Here is an 18481-nt window from a genome sequence, read left to right on the forward strand (position 1 = left end):
GCCAAATCTAAAAAAACCGAAACACTCCAACTTCCAAAAATATTAAGCTTTGATATTTATGAGTCTTTTGGGTTGATTGAGAACATAGTTGTTGATCAATAATAAAAATAATCCTCTAAAATACAACTTGCCTAATAATTCTGCACACAGTGCAGATAGATGATAGATTTAATAGAAGGAATGAAATAGATTATAGATATGATATAGATAGAAGGAATGAGCTAGATAGATGACAGCTAGATCTACAGATAGATAATATCTATCGATCTATGTATAGATCTACAGCAGAAAAAACTTCCTCACTATATCCAATATTGAACCCTGTATAGATCTATCTATAGATCTATCTAGCTCATTCCTTCTATTTATCTATCTATTCTATCTCATTCCTTCTATCTATTCTATCATCTCTCATTCCTTCTATCTATCGATAGAAGGAATGAGAGATGATATAGAATAGATAGAAGGAATGAGCTAGATAGATAGATGACAGATAGATAGATATATATAGATATCTATAGCTCTATGTATAGATCTATCTATAGATCTGTCATCTATCTAGCTCATTCCTTCTATCTATTCTATCATCTAGCCATCTCATTCCTTCTATCTATTTTGTATGTATATTTATATCTATCTATTATCTGTCTGTCTGTCTGTCTATCTGTGTGTGTAATGGGAGTGTGGGTTAGACAAATGGAGCTTGGACAAGAAATGACATCACAAATTTTTTTGTTGTTCAATAATACATCTTTATTTAGCTTTCAAAAACGCATAAAGAGCTGTGGATTTAGTGCAGAAAAATCCGCATGCAAATCTGCAACGTGTGCACATACCCTAAGTGCTTTTCATCTTTAATCCCTTTTATTTTGTAATCGTTCTGTACATACTATAATTGTCTCCTCTTGCAATATCGTTTTTTTATACCTTTTGTAAACACTGCCTAATCTTTTTGGAGTAAAAGCTATAATTTTTACTAGCTTTGTTTTCCTTGCTCTAAAACGTACCTCCAGTGTCCTCTGAAGTAAATTACGCTACTGATTGGGTTGGCTCCTGACCTGCTCTTAATCAAAGTAATAGGAGCTGGTGGCAGCAGAGCGTACTGAGCTTTTTGGGTATAGCTGGCAGTGACGGAAAGGACTTTATAAGAGTATTGCCCGGCTGTGGCGGGTAATAGGTATATCGCCCTCACTGCAGCATGCCCAATAGCCAATACAGGACCTGACAGCCTTTCTGGTGACAAATTACTCTAGGAGCAGTTCGCTGACTGACCTGAGGGTAAGGGGGGTGCCAGAGAGCTGCCAGTTCCAAACCAGAAGTGGGATATAAATAAATCCCTGAAGAAAAAACTGGGGCAACCAAACACCCCCGGTTCATGACACTTTCCTTGTATAACAAGGCGTTACTCTGCACTTCTCTTATACGCACATTAGGTGCACTAATAACTGCTAGCTTTGCCTACAGTTTGCTTTATTTCATGTATGGTGCAATCATGGTGGCCTTTTATTCTTGACATATAATTTGAAATGTTATCTTTCTTGGTGCATTGTTTGCATACTTATTGCACAGTTACGTGGAGTGGGCCTCAATATATTTCTATTGGACTAGGTTTTCCTGTGTTGGTGTAAGTTTTTAAGTGAATACACCGGCTGGATCATTTTTAGCCATTGTGCCTTTTCAAATGTTTTTAATTTGTCATTATTGGTTTATGGTTGTGAAATATTTATATTATACTACTTATTAGAACACTTCTGTTTATTGCATACTTGTTTCCTGGTGCATATCTGGCTGATCCCGTAGTTATTAGCATTGCCCTCTGCTATTAACATGACACACTGCTACACCGCACCGAACACTGGCTCCACACTGCACCCTCACTGTAGTTATATAAGTATCCTTCATACCATCAGCCACGCCTTAATTCCCCCATATATTGCCCCTTGAATGGCAACTCCATTTCTGCTAACCCTCAATATTAGGCCGGTTTCACATGTCCGTTTTTTTCCGTTACTCGAGATATCAGTCTTCGTGTGTGTAATGCTTGCAGCTCACGTACTGGCGTCCGAGAAGCAGTAGTACAATTAGCGCTTTTCCCTGGCGGATGCTGAAGACAACTCTCAACATTCGCACTGATTGCCAGCAGAGCAGGGGAGAATAATGAGAGTTGTATTCTACTGATAACAGCAGGTGTCGACAGATAGGACTATTACTCCCATCAGCATACACCTCCTGCCGCTAATAGCAGTGAGAGCAGGCAGTGGCTGATGGGAGTATTCATCACCCATCGGATGCACTATAAATAAATAAAAAATCCACAGTGGGTTCACCTGTATTTTCTATAACCAGGTAGGCTAAACTGACAGCTGGAAGCTGATATTCTGAGGCTGGTAAGTAGCCATGGATATTGCCACCCACCCCTCACGCCCAGCTTAAAAATAGCAGACGCCCAAAAAAGGCACATCTTTTAGATGCGCCAATTCTGGCGCTTTGCCCGGCTCTTCCCACTTGCCCTGCAGTGGTGGCAAGTGGGGTTCATATTTTCGGGATTGATGTCACCTTTGTATTGTCAGGTGACATCAAGCCCACGGCTTAGTACTGGAAAGGTGTCTATAAAGACACCTATCCATTACTAGTCCTATAGTTGTTATGTAAATAAAGACACAGCCAGACTAAAGTCCTTTATTAGAAATAAAACAAAACACACTTTTCCATTTTTATTTAAAAGAAACAGAGTTAAACTCATCTAACGCCTAATTCCACCGAAGCCCTCGTTCTTCTGTAAGAAAACAAAAATAACACTGTAGTTTACCTAAAAAGTTTTTAACCTGGACGGTGCCAAGATGGGACAGTCCTGGCTGAGAACCACTGTTGAATGAGCTGCTGCGAGCGCAGCTTCAGTGGCTAGCGGTGACATCATCGAGGTCACCGCTGGTCACTGAGGCTGCATCCCCAGCAGGGCTAAACTGCTGTGACCACAGCACTGTTGGAAAAAAAATCAGCGATGAGGTCACAGCAGTTCAGCTCAGTGAGTTCACAGCAGATCACTTTTAGAATTTCTCACAGTGATTTGTGGTGAATTCGGTGACTTTTTCCCATGGTGCCGAGGTCACCAGTTCATTGGTCCTGCTGGGAAAGCAGCCTCAATGACCTGCAGGAACCTCAATGACGTCACCGCTGCTCTTATAGATGCGCCTTTTCTGGGCAGCTGCAGGCTGATATTTTTAGGCTGGGGGGAAAACAGCCCTCAGCTGTGAGTTTTGCCTGGCTGGTTACAGAAAATACAGGGGAACCCACACCAGAATTTTTATTTATCTTTAGAGCAGGTGATGAATAATTCCCATCAGCCACTGCCTGCTCTCACTGGTATGTGCGGCAGCAGGTGTACGCTGATGGGAGTAATAGTCCAATCAGTCACCTGCTGTCGCTGTTATCAGTTGAATACAACTCTCAACATTCTGCTGATTGCCAGCAGAGCAGGGGAGAATGATGAGAGCATTCTTCAACACCCAGCGGCGGGGAAAAGGGCTAACTGTACCGCTACTTCTTAGGCACCGGTACATGTCACACAGATGACATCCCTGTGTGTCATCCGTGTGTGGGACGTTTTACAGCCCATGCTGCTGATAAAAAAAAAAATATGGGTATGTCAGCGTATTTTGCCTACGGACACAGGATCTGCAGAAACACATTGGCAGAGCTCCTCCTCTAGGCCAGAATGACCCTCGCAGCCCATTGGCCAGGCAGAGCTCCTCCTCTAGATCAAACGGATCCTCATAGACCATTGGCCAGGCAGAGCTCTTCCTCAAAGGCTAGACTGACCCTCGTAGACCATTAGCCAGGCACAGCTCCTCTTCTAGGCCAGACTGACCCTTGTAGACCACTAGCCAGGCTTTGCTCCTCTTCTAGGCCACAATGACCATCCTAAACCAAAACCAGACAAGACTCTCAGACTATTCCGTGCTTCTGCTCCATCTCTAGGTCAGACATACATTTGTAGACTATTTTTCTGGCTCCAATCCTCCTCTAGGCCAGACTAACCCTGATAGACCATTCCACCAGCTTTGGTCTTCTTACAGGCCAGACTAACCCCCATAGTCCATTTCCCTGCCTGTGCTCCTCCTCTAGGCCAGATAGACCCTCGTAGATGATTAGCCAGGCTCTCCTCCTCCTCTAGGCCAGATTGACTCTCGCAGACCACTGGCCAGGCTCTACTACTAAACCAGACTAGAATTACCGTTGTAGACCATTCCCAGGCGGTGCTCCTCTAGTAGACTGGAATGACCCTAGCTGACCATTGCCTCAGCTCTGCTGCACCTCTAGGCCAAACTGACTCTCCTGAACCAAAACAAGACTAGTTTGACTCAGACTATTCCTCGACTCTGTTCCTCCTCTAGGCCAGAATGACCCTTGTAGTACAAAGCCCTGGCTCTGCTCCTCCTCTAGGCCAGACTGACCCACATAGACCATACCCCTGGCTCTGCATCTCCTCTGGGCCAGAGTGATTCTCGTGGACCATAACCCTGGGTTTGCTCCTTTTCTCTAGGCCAGAGTGACCCTCGTAGACCATAGCCCTGGCTCTGCGTCTCCTCTAGGCCAGAGTGTCCCTCGTAGAACATAGCCCTGGCTCTGCTTCTCCTCTGGGCCAGAGTGATTCTCGTGGACCATAGCCTGGCTGTCACGATAATGGGAATATGCCATGTTTGGGAGCTACCTAAAAGTTCCATGGCTTTCAGACACACGCTGTGAGCCTTTCCGACCCTCCCCCTCTTCCCACTCTGCCTGAGTGTGTAACCCAAATAATTTCCCTCCACCCTCAAGAATTTATGCGGCTATGCTGCGGGCAGATAAGTCTCCCTTCCCTTTTCATTCCCCCCTCCCACCTGGTACTGGTTAAAACTGGAATAGAAAGCCTGAGCTTCTATTGTTCTTTCAAGGCTTCTATTGTTCTTTCAAGGTTATTTATATTGGCACTGATCAGGGCTAGAGATATAAGAATTATATATTCAGGATGTCCATCGAGGGTTCTATAACTCCCTGAAATCGCTAGAAGCTAAACCCAACGAGTGCAAAGTGTGGGTTTTTCCATAAGCGGGTCATGTAAGTACGCAGTGTTTACACTTAAAATAATCGTTCTGACGTGGTGCACCTCTTGATCCTGGTGTCTTTCGTATACGAGATTTATACAGCGAGCTAGGTAGAAAAATTGTTGCCATAACACCAAGTAAAAGGGGAGGTTTCAGCCTCTAAGTGAGGTCACCACAGGGGGAGTGCCTTGTGTTTAGGCTAGGAAATAAGTGAGGGAAGCAAACAGTCTTCACGTGTCTTTGTCTGGGGTCTAGCTGCTATACAGGGGTGATGCATCTGGATATATACTTGTCCTTCCCCACAGCACACGGTCAGCGATAAGATGACATAACGAAATGTAAATGATTTTTCAACGTTAATCCCATTTTATTTGTAATTGTATTGTACATACAATATTTGTCTTCTTTCTAATATCTTTTATACCTTTGTAAACCCTGATTACCTTTTTTTGGAGTAAAATATAAAATTACTAGCTTGTCTCTCCTTGCTCTATAACATACGGTCGTGTCCTCTGAAGTGAATTACACTATTAATCTGGGTTGGCTCCGGACTCGTCAATAATTACGAAATCGGAGCTGGTGGCAGCAGAATTTGTCCTGTGCAATTGGGGGGCTTTGTAGCGACCGGCGGCGTTAATTATTTTTCCCGCCTGAGTGGGAGTAGTTATATCGCCCTCGCTGCAGTGTGCCCATTAGCCAGTACAAAGTAAGGCAGCCTTTCTGGCAACTAATTATCCTAAGTGCAGTACCCTGACTGACCTGAGGGTAAGGGGGGACGCAAGTGAGCTGCAAGTTCCAAACCGGAAGTGGGATATGGATAAATCCCCTTCAGAAATAACCAGGGACAACCCAACAACCCCAGTTCATGACAAATTGGTGTGAGTGGTGGGGATGGTAAAGGTATCATCCCCATGAATCGTGACATATTGGTAGCAGCGCGGTGGTATTCCTGACAATAGCTCTGCTCCTTCTCCAGGTCAGAGTGACCTTCATAGACCATAGCCCTGACTCTGTGTCTCCTCTAGGCTAGAGTGACCACATAGACAATAGCCCTGGCTCTGTTCCTCCTCTGGGCCAGAGTGACCCTCGTAGACCATACCCCTGGCTCTGCTTCTCCTCTAGGCTAGAGTGACTTCGTAGACCATAGCGCTGGCTCTGCTCGTCCTCTAGGACAGAGTGACCACCGTAGACCACAGCCCTGGCTCTGCTTCTCCTCTAGGGTAGAGTGACCCTCAGACCATAGCCCTGGCTCTGCTTCTCCTCTGGGTCAGAGTGATTCACATGGACTATAGCCCTGGCTCTGCTCCTCCTCTACGCTAGGGTGACCCTTGTAGACCATACCCCTGGCTCTGCTTCTCCTCTAGGCTAGAGTGACTTCGTAGACCATAGCCCTGGCTCAGCTCCTCCTCTAGGACAGAGTGACTGCTGTAGACCACAGCCCTGGCTCTGCTCCTCCTTTAGGACAGAGTGACCCTCGTAGACCATAGCCCTGGCTCTGCTTCTCCTCTGGCCAGAGTGATTCTCATGGACCATAGCCCTGGCTCTGCTTCTCCTCTAGGCCAGAGTGACCCTCATAGACCATACCCCTGGCTCTGCTTCTCCTCTAGGCTAGAGTGACTTCATAGACCAAATCCCTGGCTCTGCTCCTCCTCTAGGACAGAGTGACCGCCATAGACCACAGGCCTGGCTCTGCTCCTCTAGGACAGGACAGAGTGACCCTCGTAGACCACATCCAGACTGAAGAAAAGGACAGCGTTACATGCTTGACAAAGGTCTTCGGACCGAAACATTGCCGCAGGAGGCAGAATAAATATGTGAGATGCTTTTCACTATCCGGTGTGGCGCTGTCCTTTTCTTCAGTCTGGATTTGGATGTTCTATCTGGGATGGACCCCCTGGTGAGGACGTGCGCCCTGATGTCCATAGAGACTATATAATTATAGGGTGCGGCTTTACTGCTTTTTTTGTAACTTGCACCTCGTAGACCATAGCCCTGGCTCTGCTTCTCCTCTGGCCAGAGTGATTCTCATGGACCATAGCTCTGGCTCTGCTCCTCCTCTAGGACAGAGTGACCGCCGTAGACCACAGCCCAGGCTCTGCTTCTCCTCTAGGCTAGAGTGACCCTCATAGACCATAGCCCTGGCTCTGCTCCTCCTCTAGGACAGAGTGACCCTCGTAGACCATAGCCCTAGCTCTGCTTCTCCTCTGGGCTACAGTGATTCTCATTGACCATAGCCCTGGCTCTGTTCCTTTTCTAGCCCACAGTGACCCTCATAGACCGTGGCCCTTGCCCTGTTTCTCTTCTAGGTTAGACAGACCCTCGAACACCATTGGTCAGGATGTGCTCCTCCTCCAGGCCAGACTGACCCCCAAAGACCACTGACCGGTTCTGCTCCTTTACACTGTGTTCCAAATTATTATGCAAATTGGATTTAAGTGTCTTAAAGATTTAATTGTTTTGTTTTTCAAATAAACTCGTGGATGGTATTGTGTCTCAGGGCTCAATGAATCACTGAAATCAATCTTAAACACATGTGAATTAGTTTTTCAGGTGATTCTAATTAAAGGAAAACTACTCAAAAATGATGTTCCACATTATTATGCAGGTCACAGGTTTCAAGCAATATGGGAAATAAAAAGGATCTCTCTGCTGCTGAAAATTGTTAAACAGTGCAATGCCATGGACAAGGTATGAAAAAATTAGATATTTCACGAAAACTTAAGAGTGATCATCATACTCTGATGAGATTTGTGACTGAAACAGAGCACAGACAGAGTTCATGCAAATAAAGGCATAATGAGGAAGTTTTCTGGCAGACAAATTCATTGGATTAAGAGAGCAGCTGCCAAAATACCATTACAAAGCAGCAAACAGTTATTTGAAGCTGCTGGTGCGTCTGGAGTCCCTCGAACCTCAAGGTGTAGGATCCTTCAAAGGCTTGCTGTGGTGCATAAACCTACTATTCGGCCACCCCTAAACAGTGTTCACAAGCAGAAACGGTTGCAGTGGGCCCAGACATACATGAAGACTAATTTCCAAACAGTCTTTTTTACTGATGAGTGTCGAGCAACTCTGGACGGTCCAGATGGATGGAGTAGTGGATGGTTGGTGGATGGCCACCATGTCCCAACAAGGCTGCGACGTCAGCAAGGAGGTGGAGGAGTCATGTTTTGGGCTGGAATCATGGGGAACCAGCTGGTAGGACTCTTTAAGGTTCCTAAAGGTGTGAAAATGACCTCAGCAAAGTAAATAGAGTTTCTGACTGACAACTTTCTTCCATGGTCTAAAAAGCAGAAACGTGCCTTCAGGAACAAAATCATCTTCATGCATGACAATACCTCTTAGTAATTGGCTGCTATGGGCATAAAGGGAGATAAACTCATGGTGTGGCCACCATCTTCCCCTGACCTCAACCCTATAGAGAACCTTTGGAGTATCATCAAACAAAAGATCTATGAGGGTGGGAGGCAGTTCACATCAAAACAGCAGCTCTGGGAGGCAATTCTGACTTCATGCAAAGAAATACAAGCAGAAACTCTCCATAAACTCACAAGTTCAATGGATGCAAGAATTGTGAAGGTGATATCAATGAAGGGCTCCTATGTTAACATGTAACTTGGCCTGTTAGGATGTTTTGGAGTTAAATAGCTTTTTTGTTCAGTGAATGTGACCTCCTAATGCTGCAAATTCCACAAATGAGCATTTTCAGTTCTTTAAAACATATCAAATGTTTAGAAATACTACTGTGCGTAATAATTTGGAACAGTGCATTTTGAGTTTTGATTCATTTTGGAGATTTTACTATTATCATTGGGAGGTTTCTTCAATAAAATTCGATGTATACTCTAACGGGTGATGACTTTTATTAGACTGACTGTCATTTGCACTGACCATTTAGGAAAATCCGAGAAAAACGTCATTTGCGTAATAATTTGGAACATAGTGTATGTTGACAGACACTATACTCGAGGTTACAGGTATCATTATGACCTGTCACATTTTTAGAGCGGAGGATATTTTATTAACCTTCTATTTCCTCATTGAATATTGCTAAAAATGGCACAAAGTTGCTTCAGTGAATGAAGTAAACACTTTTATTTCCAGTAACCCGAGCCCCGTCCTACATACAAATGTATACTGAGCACTATGGGTGATGGTAATGATGTCGGATGGCCTCCCCTGCCCCCTAAGTACAGTGGGATTAAAAACAGAAAAAAAAAAAAAAAAAAACCTAAAATAGAAACGATAAAAAAATGATATAATCTATACATCAACCTGGTTATAAAATAATGGCCGGAAATAATTAGAAAATGCTACAGATGCAGAGGTTTCCACAGCGCAGTCATGTGACATAATACTGGATGCCTCAACACTGTACGGTAAACACAGGGACCCCGGGGCCCACAATAATAAATAACAAAATATAAACCTTTGTAACACTGATGGCATCCTGCGGGTGGTGCCGCTCCCCCCATCCAGAAATGTAAAACACACTTGACCTAGGCTACAACGGGTTTCCTGCCTGCCCAGTATTTTTGGAAGACAGACCCTTGGCAGTAATGGGAAGTGGGAAAAAAAAAATCTTTGGCGCTTGAGATTAACGCCCTCTTGGACCTAAGCAGGAAAAAGCAGGGAGGGCTATCAGCAGGGGTCGTGGCTCCAGAACACTGAGCTCACAGCATTAAAAATGGTGAAGAGTCCAGTGGAGCGTCCTGGTGGCGGGCACTGGTTGGCACGCGTCTGATGAGATGCAGGAAAGGCTGGCAGCTGTCACTCTGCTCAGCCGGTGAGAGGGTGGAGAGCGAGGACATGAGGGGGTGGCAGGCATACAATGCTGGCACGGTGCCCGTGACAAGATCACAGTGCTGCCTACACTTCACAGCTCTCTGTGCGCACAGTCTCTGACTAGAACAGAGACGGCGCTCCATATTGCATTTTCCACGTAGCGAGTGGCGAGGAGGCCTAGCACTGCAGGGTTGCGCCAAAAGTCTTGCGGCAGTCCAAGGCTTTGGTGCTGGGGAGCTGAGCCCGTCGTTTGTGCAGTTCCTCCTTTCCCAGTGAGTTGCTCAGTTTCTTACACGCCATCTTGTATCGGCTGTCGAATGCGGCTGCGGGTTATAAAGGGGATCTATAGATTAAGGGCACATACGGTTCCACATGTATCCCAACCTCAGATGTGACCAGTCACTCACCTACATCCATGTGCTCCCTCCCCAGGGCAGCCATTGTCAGCAGCAGCATCTCGCGGTAGATCCCCCTGTAGGAGGTCAGGGCATGGGTTGGAGGCAGGGTGCTGTGAGGTGGACCCCCATTAATAATCACCTACCTCTGGATGATCTGCGGTGGGGAGTTCTGCTCCTGGAGGACATTTAATAGCAGCTGAATTGCTTTATGGACCTCAAAGAGTCCAATGAAATTGAGGATCTTTTCCAGGAACTCCAGAGTAAAAGGGTGAGAGTGGGAGCGCCAGCCGTGCAGGTGATTGGGGAGGTTTCCTGTGCAGGACAGAATGCGCAAGTTTATGGAACCTGCCCACCAGGTGGCACTGCTCCATTGCATCCTAAAGGAGCCAATAACTTACGGTGAAGCTTCCATAGGGAGTACATGGGCGGCCATCGGTCAGGGTCCTGCAGCAAGACATCCCATAATAAACGGATTCTGACGTGTGGATGGTCCATAACCTGCAGGGCAGGAAGAGCCTGTCAGTGATACCTCAGTGACACACACACCCCCCCCCCCCCCCAGTGACGCGCCACCACTCGGCCTCATTCCCACCTGTGCAGACAGCTGTACATGCTTTGACGCCAAAACTAGCTGCGGTAGGTTACTGGGCAGAGCCAGGCGCTGGAAATACCAGACCAGATTCCAGTAGATAATGGGATGGCTGTCCACCAGTTCCGGTTGGGACAGGAAGTCACCGCCCTCGTTCTCCAGCAGGCTCTCCATCTCTTTGCGGAGGACCAATGGGCAGAGATACGCCACCGTCACCATCTCTGAGTTCACATCCCTGGCGCTGTGCTGAAAGGAAGGAAACAGAATGAGGAAAAGGGACTGATGTCCACTCTGCCGGTAGGGATGCCCAGCACAGTACCTGGACCTGAGGATAGCCATTACTCGGGACACGAGACCCATCCTCGTCCAGCACCAAACATTGGTAGCGGTCGCTTAATACAGGGCCGTGACTCACAGTGCCTCCTTTTGTGGCTGCTTCACAGGGGTCATCAGTGCTGCCAACACAGAGGGCAATATAATGAGCAGCTGCGGGTAATTTGAATATTGGGGCTAGCATTTAGGCGCTTTATCTCCTAATACAAGTAAGGCCCCTGATGATTCAGCTTGGAAGAAATGAGTTGGAACAATCTATAACGGAGAGTGCAGGTCATGCTTAATACAGGGGTACATGTGGGCTGCCCTTGTAAGGGCGGAAGTGGTGGGGATAGATTACCGCTAGCCTAATAGGGATTGACAGGGTATTGTCTTCCCCACGCATTGTTCCATGGATCATCCCTAAACCCAGGAATATCCATTTCTCCCATGCCTGATCTTGGTGAGATCGTTCCTCTTTATGATTTATTCTCACAGGTTGCATATTTTATATCATGTCATTGTTTGTGACATTTATGTGATAACTGATATTTATTTATGCAGCCAAGGGTATAAGAACTATTGCTGTCACCTGCATGAGTGATTTGCATGTGCAGTAACGCTCTTCACACCATTCTCTGGTCCATATTGATTTAGGTATAGCCAAGAGAAATCTTTTTATCCTAAAGGGGTTTTCGTTTCTGTATTGGCTTGGTTTTACATGATTGAAACTTTACCCCCCCCCCCCCCCCCGTTTTACTCCACTTGGGGTGACACTTTTTTTTGTGGTATGTTTTAAGCTCACATTAAAAGTTATGTTTTAATTTCCACCTATGCTGTATTCTATTTATCGTTCGGTGGGATCATTCTAACCACTGGTAGTTATTCTACATTTTTTGCTTTTTTCAGTGCAGCCAAGTATGCAGTGCAGACACCTCTAGTGGCCTCCAAAAGCCCGCTGGGTTGTGTCTGTGGGTACAGATCATGTGCGCCGCTTTCCTGTTATAAGACTGCAGGATACAGAAAGTTAAAAGACAGGAAACTGCGGTAGCGCATCACAGTTGCGGACATGGTGCCCACATAGGCTGAGCGCCATTTCGACACGGGTCGTCAGGAGACCACGAGCCCTGGATCAGTGCAGTACCCCACGGAGGGGTGCGTCAGCCCTCACCTATGCAGTCTCTGCACGTCAGTGATCTTGACGTTCAGGAAGGGCACAAAGTGTTGTCCGCAGAACGTACACGTAGTCTTCAGGTTGGAGTCATCGGATGTCCAGCCAGCCATGATGTCCTCATCATAGATCAGGGAGTGACAGGCTGGACATAGGGAGCAGCTGGAGAGCAGGACCTAAGGAGCGGGGAAGGAGCAGTCACATGCCGAGGTCAGCAACAGCTGGCATCCTTATAGATATGACACCCACCTCCACAGTGGCCACATCCTGGTTGCCATCCAACAGACGCTCCATGGACTTATGGATCGCAAAGTTACAGACTGAGGCATCGGAGCAGTCGGCCTCGCTTCCCAGGGACACCGAGCTCTGGGAGAAGAGTGAACAGGACTAATTCCCACCATCAAAACATGAGACCCCCCTACAACTACTGCAGCAGCGGCCCACCTCAGAGGCCGTAGACTCAGGTCTCCTGTTGACCCTCCATCCAGAATTGTGCTCCAACATTAGAGAAGGTGCCTCGGACACTCTGCCGGTCTTCCGCAGTAGCGAGGTCCTGGCCAGCTTCCTGGAGGGAGTAAGCAGCTGCTGGATCTTCCCGGCCAGGCTCCGTCTCCGTAGCCCATCCCTGGAGCTGCCGCTGCTGCCCAAGTCATCCCGGCTCCTGCTGACAGTGGAGCTCTCTGTCAGGAGCAGCTCAGAGTCATCAGATGTGACCGTCCCACTGCCTGTGCCGTCTGTGACAAAGCTGACATTGGATAAGCTCCCATTTTCTGAGGGTCCGAGAATCAGCGGCACCTCACCAGGTCTGGTGTCTGGATCTATGGGAACCGATTCCACTTCCAGATCCTCCACCACTATGGAAAAAAACACATGGTGGTTAAAAAAACAGCTCAAAGGGATTCTCCATCCAAACGGAGGCCCCCAAAATGCACTGTGCTCTGCATGTCACTTACGGTTTGTCACCCGTTCCAGCATACACGCGTCACTCCGTGTACAGCTGACGCTCCAGCTTTTCACCAGTTTCCCCGTAGTGATGCCCTTAGGAACCCGACTTGGGGGCCCGGACCAAGAGGTCTGTCGCAGTAGGCTGAGCTGTGGGGGGAAGTCTCTCGAGCAGCTGCTGTCTGTCCAGGTATCTGCAGAGCAACACAAAGAACAGATACATTATCAGGTGGTCATTATCGGGGGGCAGCGACGTCCCTTCTGTACGTTACACCCTACAGTCAGGGGGCAGGGACGTCCTCTTCGTACTTTACACCCCACTATCGGGGAGCAGCGACGTCCCCTCCATACGTTACACCCCACTATCGAGGGGGCAGTGAGGTCCCATCCCTTCGTTATACCCCACAGTCAGGAGGGGAGGCAATGTCCCCTCTGTACGTTACACACCACAGTGGGGGGCAGTGACGTCGCCTCCGTACATTACACACCACAGTGGGGGGCAGGGACGTCCCCTCCGTACGTTACACTCCACAATCGGGGAGGGTCAGTGATGGCCCCGCCATACGTTACACCCCATAATAAGGGGGGTAGCAACGTCCCTTCCATACGTTACACCCCACAATAAGGGGGGCAGCGACATTCCCTCCGTACGTTACACCCCACAATATGGGGGGCAGCGACATCCCCTCCATATGTTAAACCCCACAGTCGGTGGGGGGCAGAGACATCCCCTCCATATGTTACACCCCACAATAAGGGGGGCAGCAATGTCCCTTCCATACATTACTGGGATTCTGGGGCTCCAGGGCGGACTGTAGGGGAGGGGGGCTGCAGGCGGCCTGTGGGAGAGGGGGGCTGCGGGCGGCCTGTGGAGGGGGCTTTATGTGGTGCTCTACTTACATATGCATCCTTATGGGCTTATGACAGGTCACTTATCCCTCAGTCAACTGCCTCCTATTTTACATAGTGCACTTGCACAGTTCATATTGTGGTCTTTGTTAAAAAAAATAATGTATGTACAGCAAAATGGAGCAGCTGACTAGCTATGTGCAGTAGCACCCATCGGCAACAGATGCTGAGAAGACAGCATTTGATCTTAATTAACCAGATGTCCATTTTTAGTAAGCCATGAGGAATAGACTAATCTATATGTTGACTTTTGAATGTGTGTTTCTTTCTAGTTGGTCAAAAAAACTGACTTTTGTTCGTGTAAGCCTGTAATATTGGCTTGTAAGTTGATAATTTGTTGTAACAAATTGTGCTTTTATCCAGGATGACTAGTGATACAGGGTCATGGAACAATGATGTTTGCTGATAAGTTGAATGCACATTGTCCAGGCCAGCCAGCTTGTTGACTTGCAAAGTAGAGGAGGAAAAACTGTGCAAATTAAAATTGTCAAACAATGACAGTTCACTACATCACATCTTTCTCCTGACCTCTGGATGCTGGTTTGAAGGTCAGTTGTTTACCATAAAAAAAGGAGACACTTCTCTGTAACAATTATACCTTCAGTCATCCAAAAGATAGAGATCCAAAGAACCAGAGACTCTTTATAGGACAGCAGCCAAGACATCTTGGCTTCATTACGAGGGGACGCAGATTAGTCATTCTACAGGATGCCGACTTAGGGGGACCATGGGCCCAGCTGGAATAATACAGATCTGCTCCACTAATTATCGCGAATCCATGGATATGTTTGAGGTAGTCAGGATTTGTATCCATGGGGCTCAGGCAACCGGTGGGTCCATTTGTAGGGGCCAGGAATGGCCTGGCTTCATGGAGATGTTCGGAGAAGCGAGGTTGTGAGCCTCCGGTCACCTGGCCTTGTACCTTAATGAACTGTCCGCTTCTTAAGCTTGTTGTTACCTCCTCTTTGTGCATGCCACACGTGGGTTAGTCGGCTCTGGAAGTCCCAGCTGCTCCCCGGCGAGTCAGCAGAAGGATGAGACTCTGTAATTTTACACCATTTTGGATATTTTGCTGGGACTGTTCCATGTGTTATTTTCCCTTGTGTCTCCACAGATGCTACTGCACATGCGCTGCCGCCAGTTCCAGTTTGCTGTACATACCTTTTTTGTAGATACATTTTTTTTTTTTTAACAAAGACCACAATATGAACTGCGCAAGTGCAGTATGTAAAATAGGAGGCAGGTGACTGAGGGATCAGTGACCTGTCATAAGCCCATAAGGATGTGTATGTAAGTAGAGCACCACATAAAGCTTCGCCCATAGCCAGCTCCAAAAGGGGAGGTGGCGGCAAGGGGAGGAATTAGGGAAAATATCTTATCTAAAACCAAAAGATTGTTAAAGTGGAAGGGTAATGGGGGAAAAGGTAAAAGGGACACACAAAACAAAGGAAGCTGTGAACACACAGTATGTGGCCAAGAAGTGGCCACTGTACCCACAGTAAACGTAGTTTCCCTTGCATTTGAGAATGAGTGAGCTTACCATGTATTACACCGAGTTACTGCTGCTGACAGATGGGACAGGCCCATAAACGCTACTGGAAAGGGCTTAACACAAAGAAGTGGCAAATTTCTTGTTCCAAAGACACCAAGCGTTTTCAAATTTAAAAAAAACTGCAATTTTTAAGAGCCTGATTATGCTAGGATTGTGCAGCTACTCGTTCCGTGATATCCTCGGTAGGAGGGTCTGTACAGCCCCACAATATAGATATTGCTAGTAATTAGGGTACGGGAGACAATGTATTGCTGCTCTTAACAGTTTGGCGATGCCCGAAGATAGAATTGCTAGGGAAGGGGCGAGAGATTTGATTACCTATTACTTTAGTAATAAGAGATTTAACCTTTTTCCAAAGTACCCGGATACTGCAGCAATCCCAAAACAAAAGGTTAAATGTCCTCTGTGTCCACTTGGTCTCCAACAAAGGTGAGACTGGGATGAAGAGAACTCAATCTTTCAGGTGTCATGTAAGTGATGCAAGGCTTTCATTTGTAGGAGATTTTCAGAGTCCTCTCCCACTCCCACTCCTCATTATAATCTTTTTCCTAGTTGTGAACACTAGTGGGTTTAGTAAAGTTAATTGTAGTGCTCCATGTATAGGAGCTGTGCGGCTCCCGAGTGAGGCGTCTGGAGATCACTGCTGGTGAAAGGATTCTTGGCAAATGTTTTCTGAGATTTGTAGTGCTCCACGTATAGGAACTGCAGGGCTCCCGAGTGAGGCGGAGATCACTGCTGGTGAAAGGATTCTTGGCAAATGTTTCCTGAGATTTGTAGTGCTCCACGTAGAGGAACTGCAGGGCTCCTGATTGAGGTGGCTGGAGATCACTGCTGGTGAAAGGATTCTTGGCAAATGTTTCCTGAGATTTGTAGTGCTCCAGGTAGAGGAACTGCAGGGCTCCCAAGTGAGGCGGAGATCACTGCTGGTGAAAGGATTCTTGGCAAATGTTTTCTGAGATTTGTAGTGCTCCACATAGAGGAACTGCAGGGCTCCCGAGTGAGGCGGAGATCACTGCTGGTGAAAGGATTCTTGGCAAATGTTTCCTGAGATTTGTAGTGCTCCTATTAGAGGAATTACGAGGCCCCCCGAGTGAGGCAGAGACCACCATTGGTGAAAGGATTCTTGGCAAATGTTTCCTGAGATTTGTAGTGCTCCAATTAGAGGAACTGCAGGGATCCTGAGTAAGGCAGATCACTAATGGTGAAAGGATTCTTGGCAAATCTTTCTTTTTTGGTGAAGGTATCTCTTTCTAGCTAAGTATGGGACAAAGTCGTCAAATTTGAATTTTTCTTTCAAGAGATAAAAGGGAAAAAAGTGTTTATAATCTAGAAATAAATCTATAATTAATATATGTCACCTTTCTTTTTCCAGTTTTCCATATTGATATGCAAGATGATTACGGCTAACAATTCACTTGGCATTTCAGTTTCAAATCCTATCGGAGACCATGTTAGTGATTTATATAGGGATTTCCCAGCGTTCATACTCCCCGGCATCGTCGGAGATCGTGGGGAGGGTAACTTATTGTCGCACAGATGGGCAAAGGTCAGGGTTTTTAACCAGACATTCTTCTAATAATGACCAACTGGAGAAATTACTGGCCGTTATCCATTGAAAGCTCAGGGATGTTACAGATGGGAAGAAATATTCCACTCACAGACCCATATTTTTTTCCTTTTTTGAAGGGTTTTGTTAGCAACACAGATTTATATTCCTCCACACAAATCTCAATAACTGAGCTTGAAATGTAGAGATCCATTCCAGACTAATTAGCAGAGGGATCCCTTTTGTGAGTTGTGGTTCTTCCCAACCATGACATTCATGGTTAGATATTTTCAATAAATCTTCTTGAATAGTCTACAGTAATTTCTAGGTGTTCTCTATCAATTTGTTGGTAATGTGAGGAGGTGGCAGTGACCCTCGTGTGCTTCCTCTCTCCTGAACAGTTATTCATGTTCACTAATGCTAATGTAATGAGCGGTTCCCTAATGTTCATTAACCCCTTCATGACCCAGCCTATTTTGGCCTTAATGACCCTGCCGTTTTTTGCAATTCTGACCAGTGTCCCTTTATGAGGTAATAACTCAGGAACGCTTCAACGGATCCTAGCGATTCTGAGATTGTTTTTTCGTGACATATTGGGCTTCATGTTAGTGGTAAATTTAGGTCGATAATTTCTGAGTTTATTTGTGAAAAAAAACGGAAATTTGGCAAAAAATTTGAAAATTTCGCAATTTTCACATTTTGAATTTTTATTCTGTTAAACCAGAGAGTTATGTGACACAAAATAGTTAATAAATAACGTTTCCCACATGTCTACTTTACATCAGCACAATTTTGGAAACAATTTTTTTTTTTGCTAGGAAGTTATAAGGGTTAAAATTTGACCAGTGATTTCTCATTTTTACAACAAAATTTACAAAACCATTTTTTTTAGGGACCACCTCACATTTGAAGTCATTTTGAGGGTTCTATATGGCTGAAAATACCCAAAAGTGACACCATTCTAAAAACTGCACCCCTCAAGGTGCTCAAAACCACATTCAAGAAGTTTATTAACCCTTCAGGTGTTTCACAGCAGCAGAAGCAACATGGAAGTAAAAAAAGAACATTTAACTTTTTAGTCACAAAAATGATCTTTTAGCAACAATTTTTTTATTTTCCCAAGGGTAAAAGGAGAAACTGCACCAGGGACGTTGTTGTCCAATTTGTCCTGAGTACGCTGATACCTCATATGT

At 46.2% G+C, this 18481-nt stretch overlaps 1 protein-coding gene across 2 annotated transcripts in view; it reads right to left on the bottom strand.

Moving 5' to 3' along the window:
- Positions 1-9164: 9164 nt before the first annotated feature.
- DENND4B (DENN domain containing 4B) overlaps positions 9165-18481 on the bottom strand; it is a 69447-nt gene continuing 60130 nt past the window's right edge. Inside the window, exons 19-28 of one of the 2 annotated variants that reach the window (XM_077255113.1) lie at positions 13293-13475; positions 12784-13193; positions 12589-12705; positions 12340-12515; positions 11176-11311; positions 10860-11102; positions 10666-10765; positions 10411-10579; positions 10277-10341; positions 9165-10192 (exon numbers count right to left, since the gene is read on the bottom strand). In XM_077255113.1, the coding sequence (XP_077111228.1) occupies positions 10047-10192; positions 10277-10341; positions 10411-10579; positions 10666-10765; positions 10860-11102; positions 11176-11311; positions 12340-12515; positions 12589-12705; positions 12784-13193; positions 13293-13475 (1745 nt within the window). In that variant the 3' untranslated portion in view covers positions 9165-10046. Of the gene's footprint in view, positions 10193-10276; positions 10342-10410; positions 10580-10665; positions 10766-10859; positions 11103-11175; positions 11312-12339; positions 12516-12588; positions 12706-12783; positions 13194-13292; positions 13476-18481 lie in introns of those variants that run through there. The other variant, XM_077255120.1, reaches the window with a different exon arrangement.

This window comes from Ranitomeya variabilis, chromosome 1, assembly GCF_051348905.1.
Source record: "Ranitomeya variabilis isolate aRanVar5 chromosome 1, aRanVar5.hap1, whole genome shotgun sequence".
In the NCBI taxonomy this organism is placed as follows: domain Eukaryota; kingdom Metazoa; phylum Chordata; class Amphibia; order Anura; family Dendrobatidae; genus Ranitomeya; species Ranitomeya variabilis.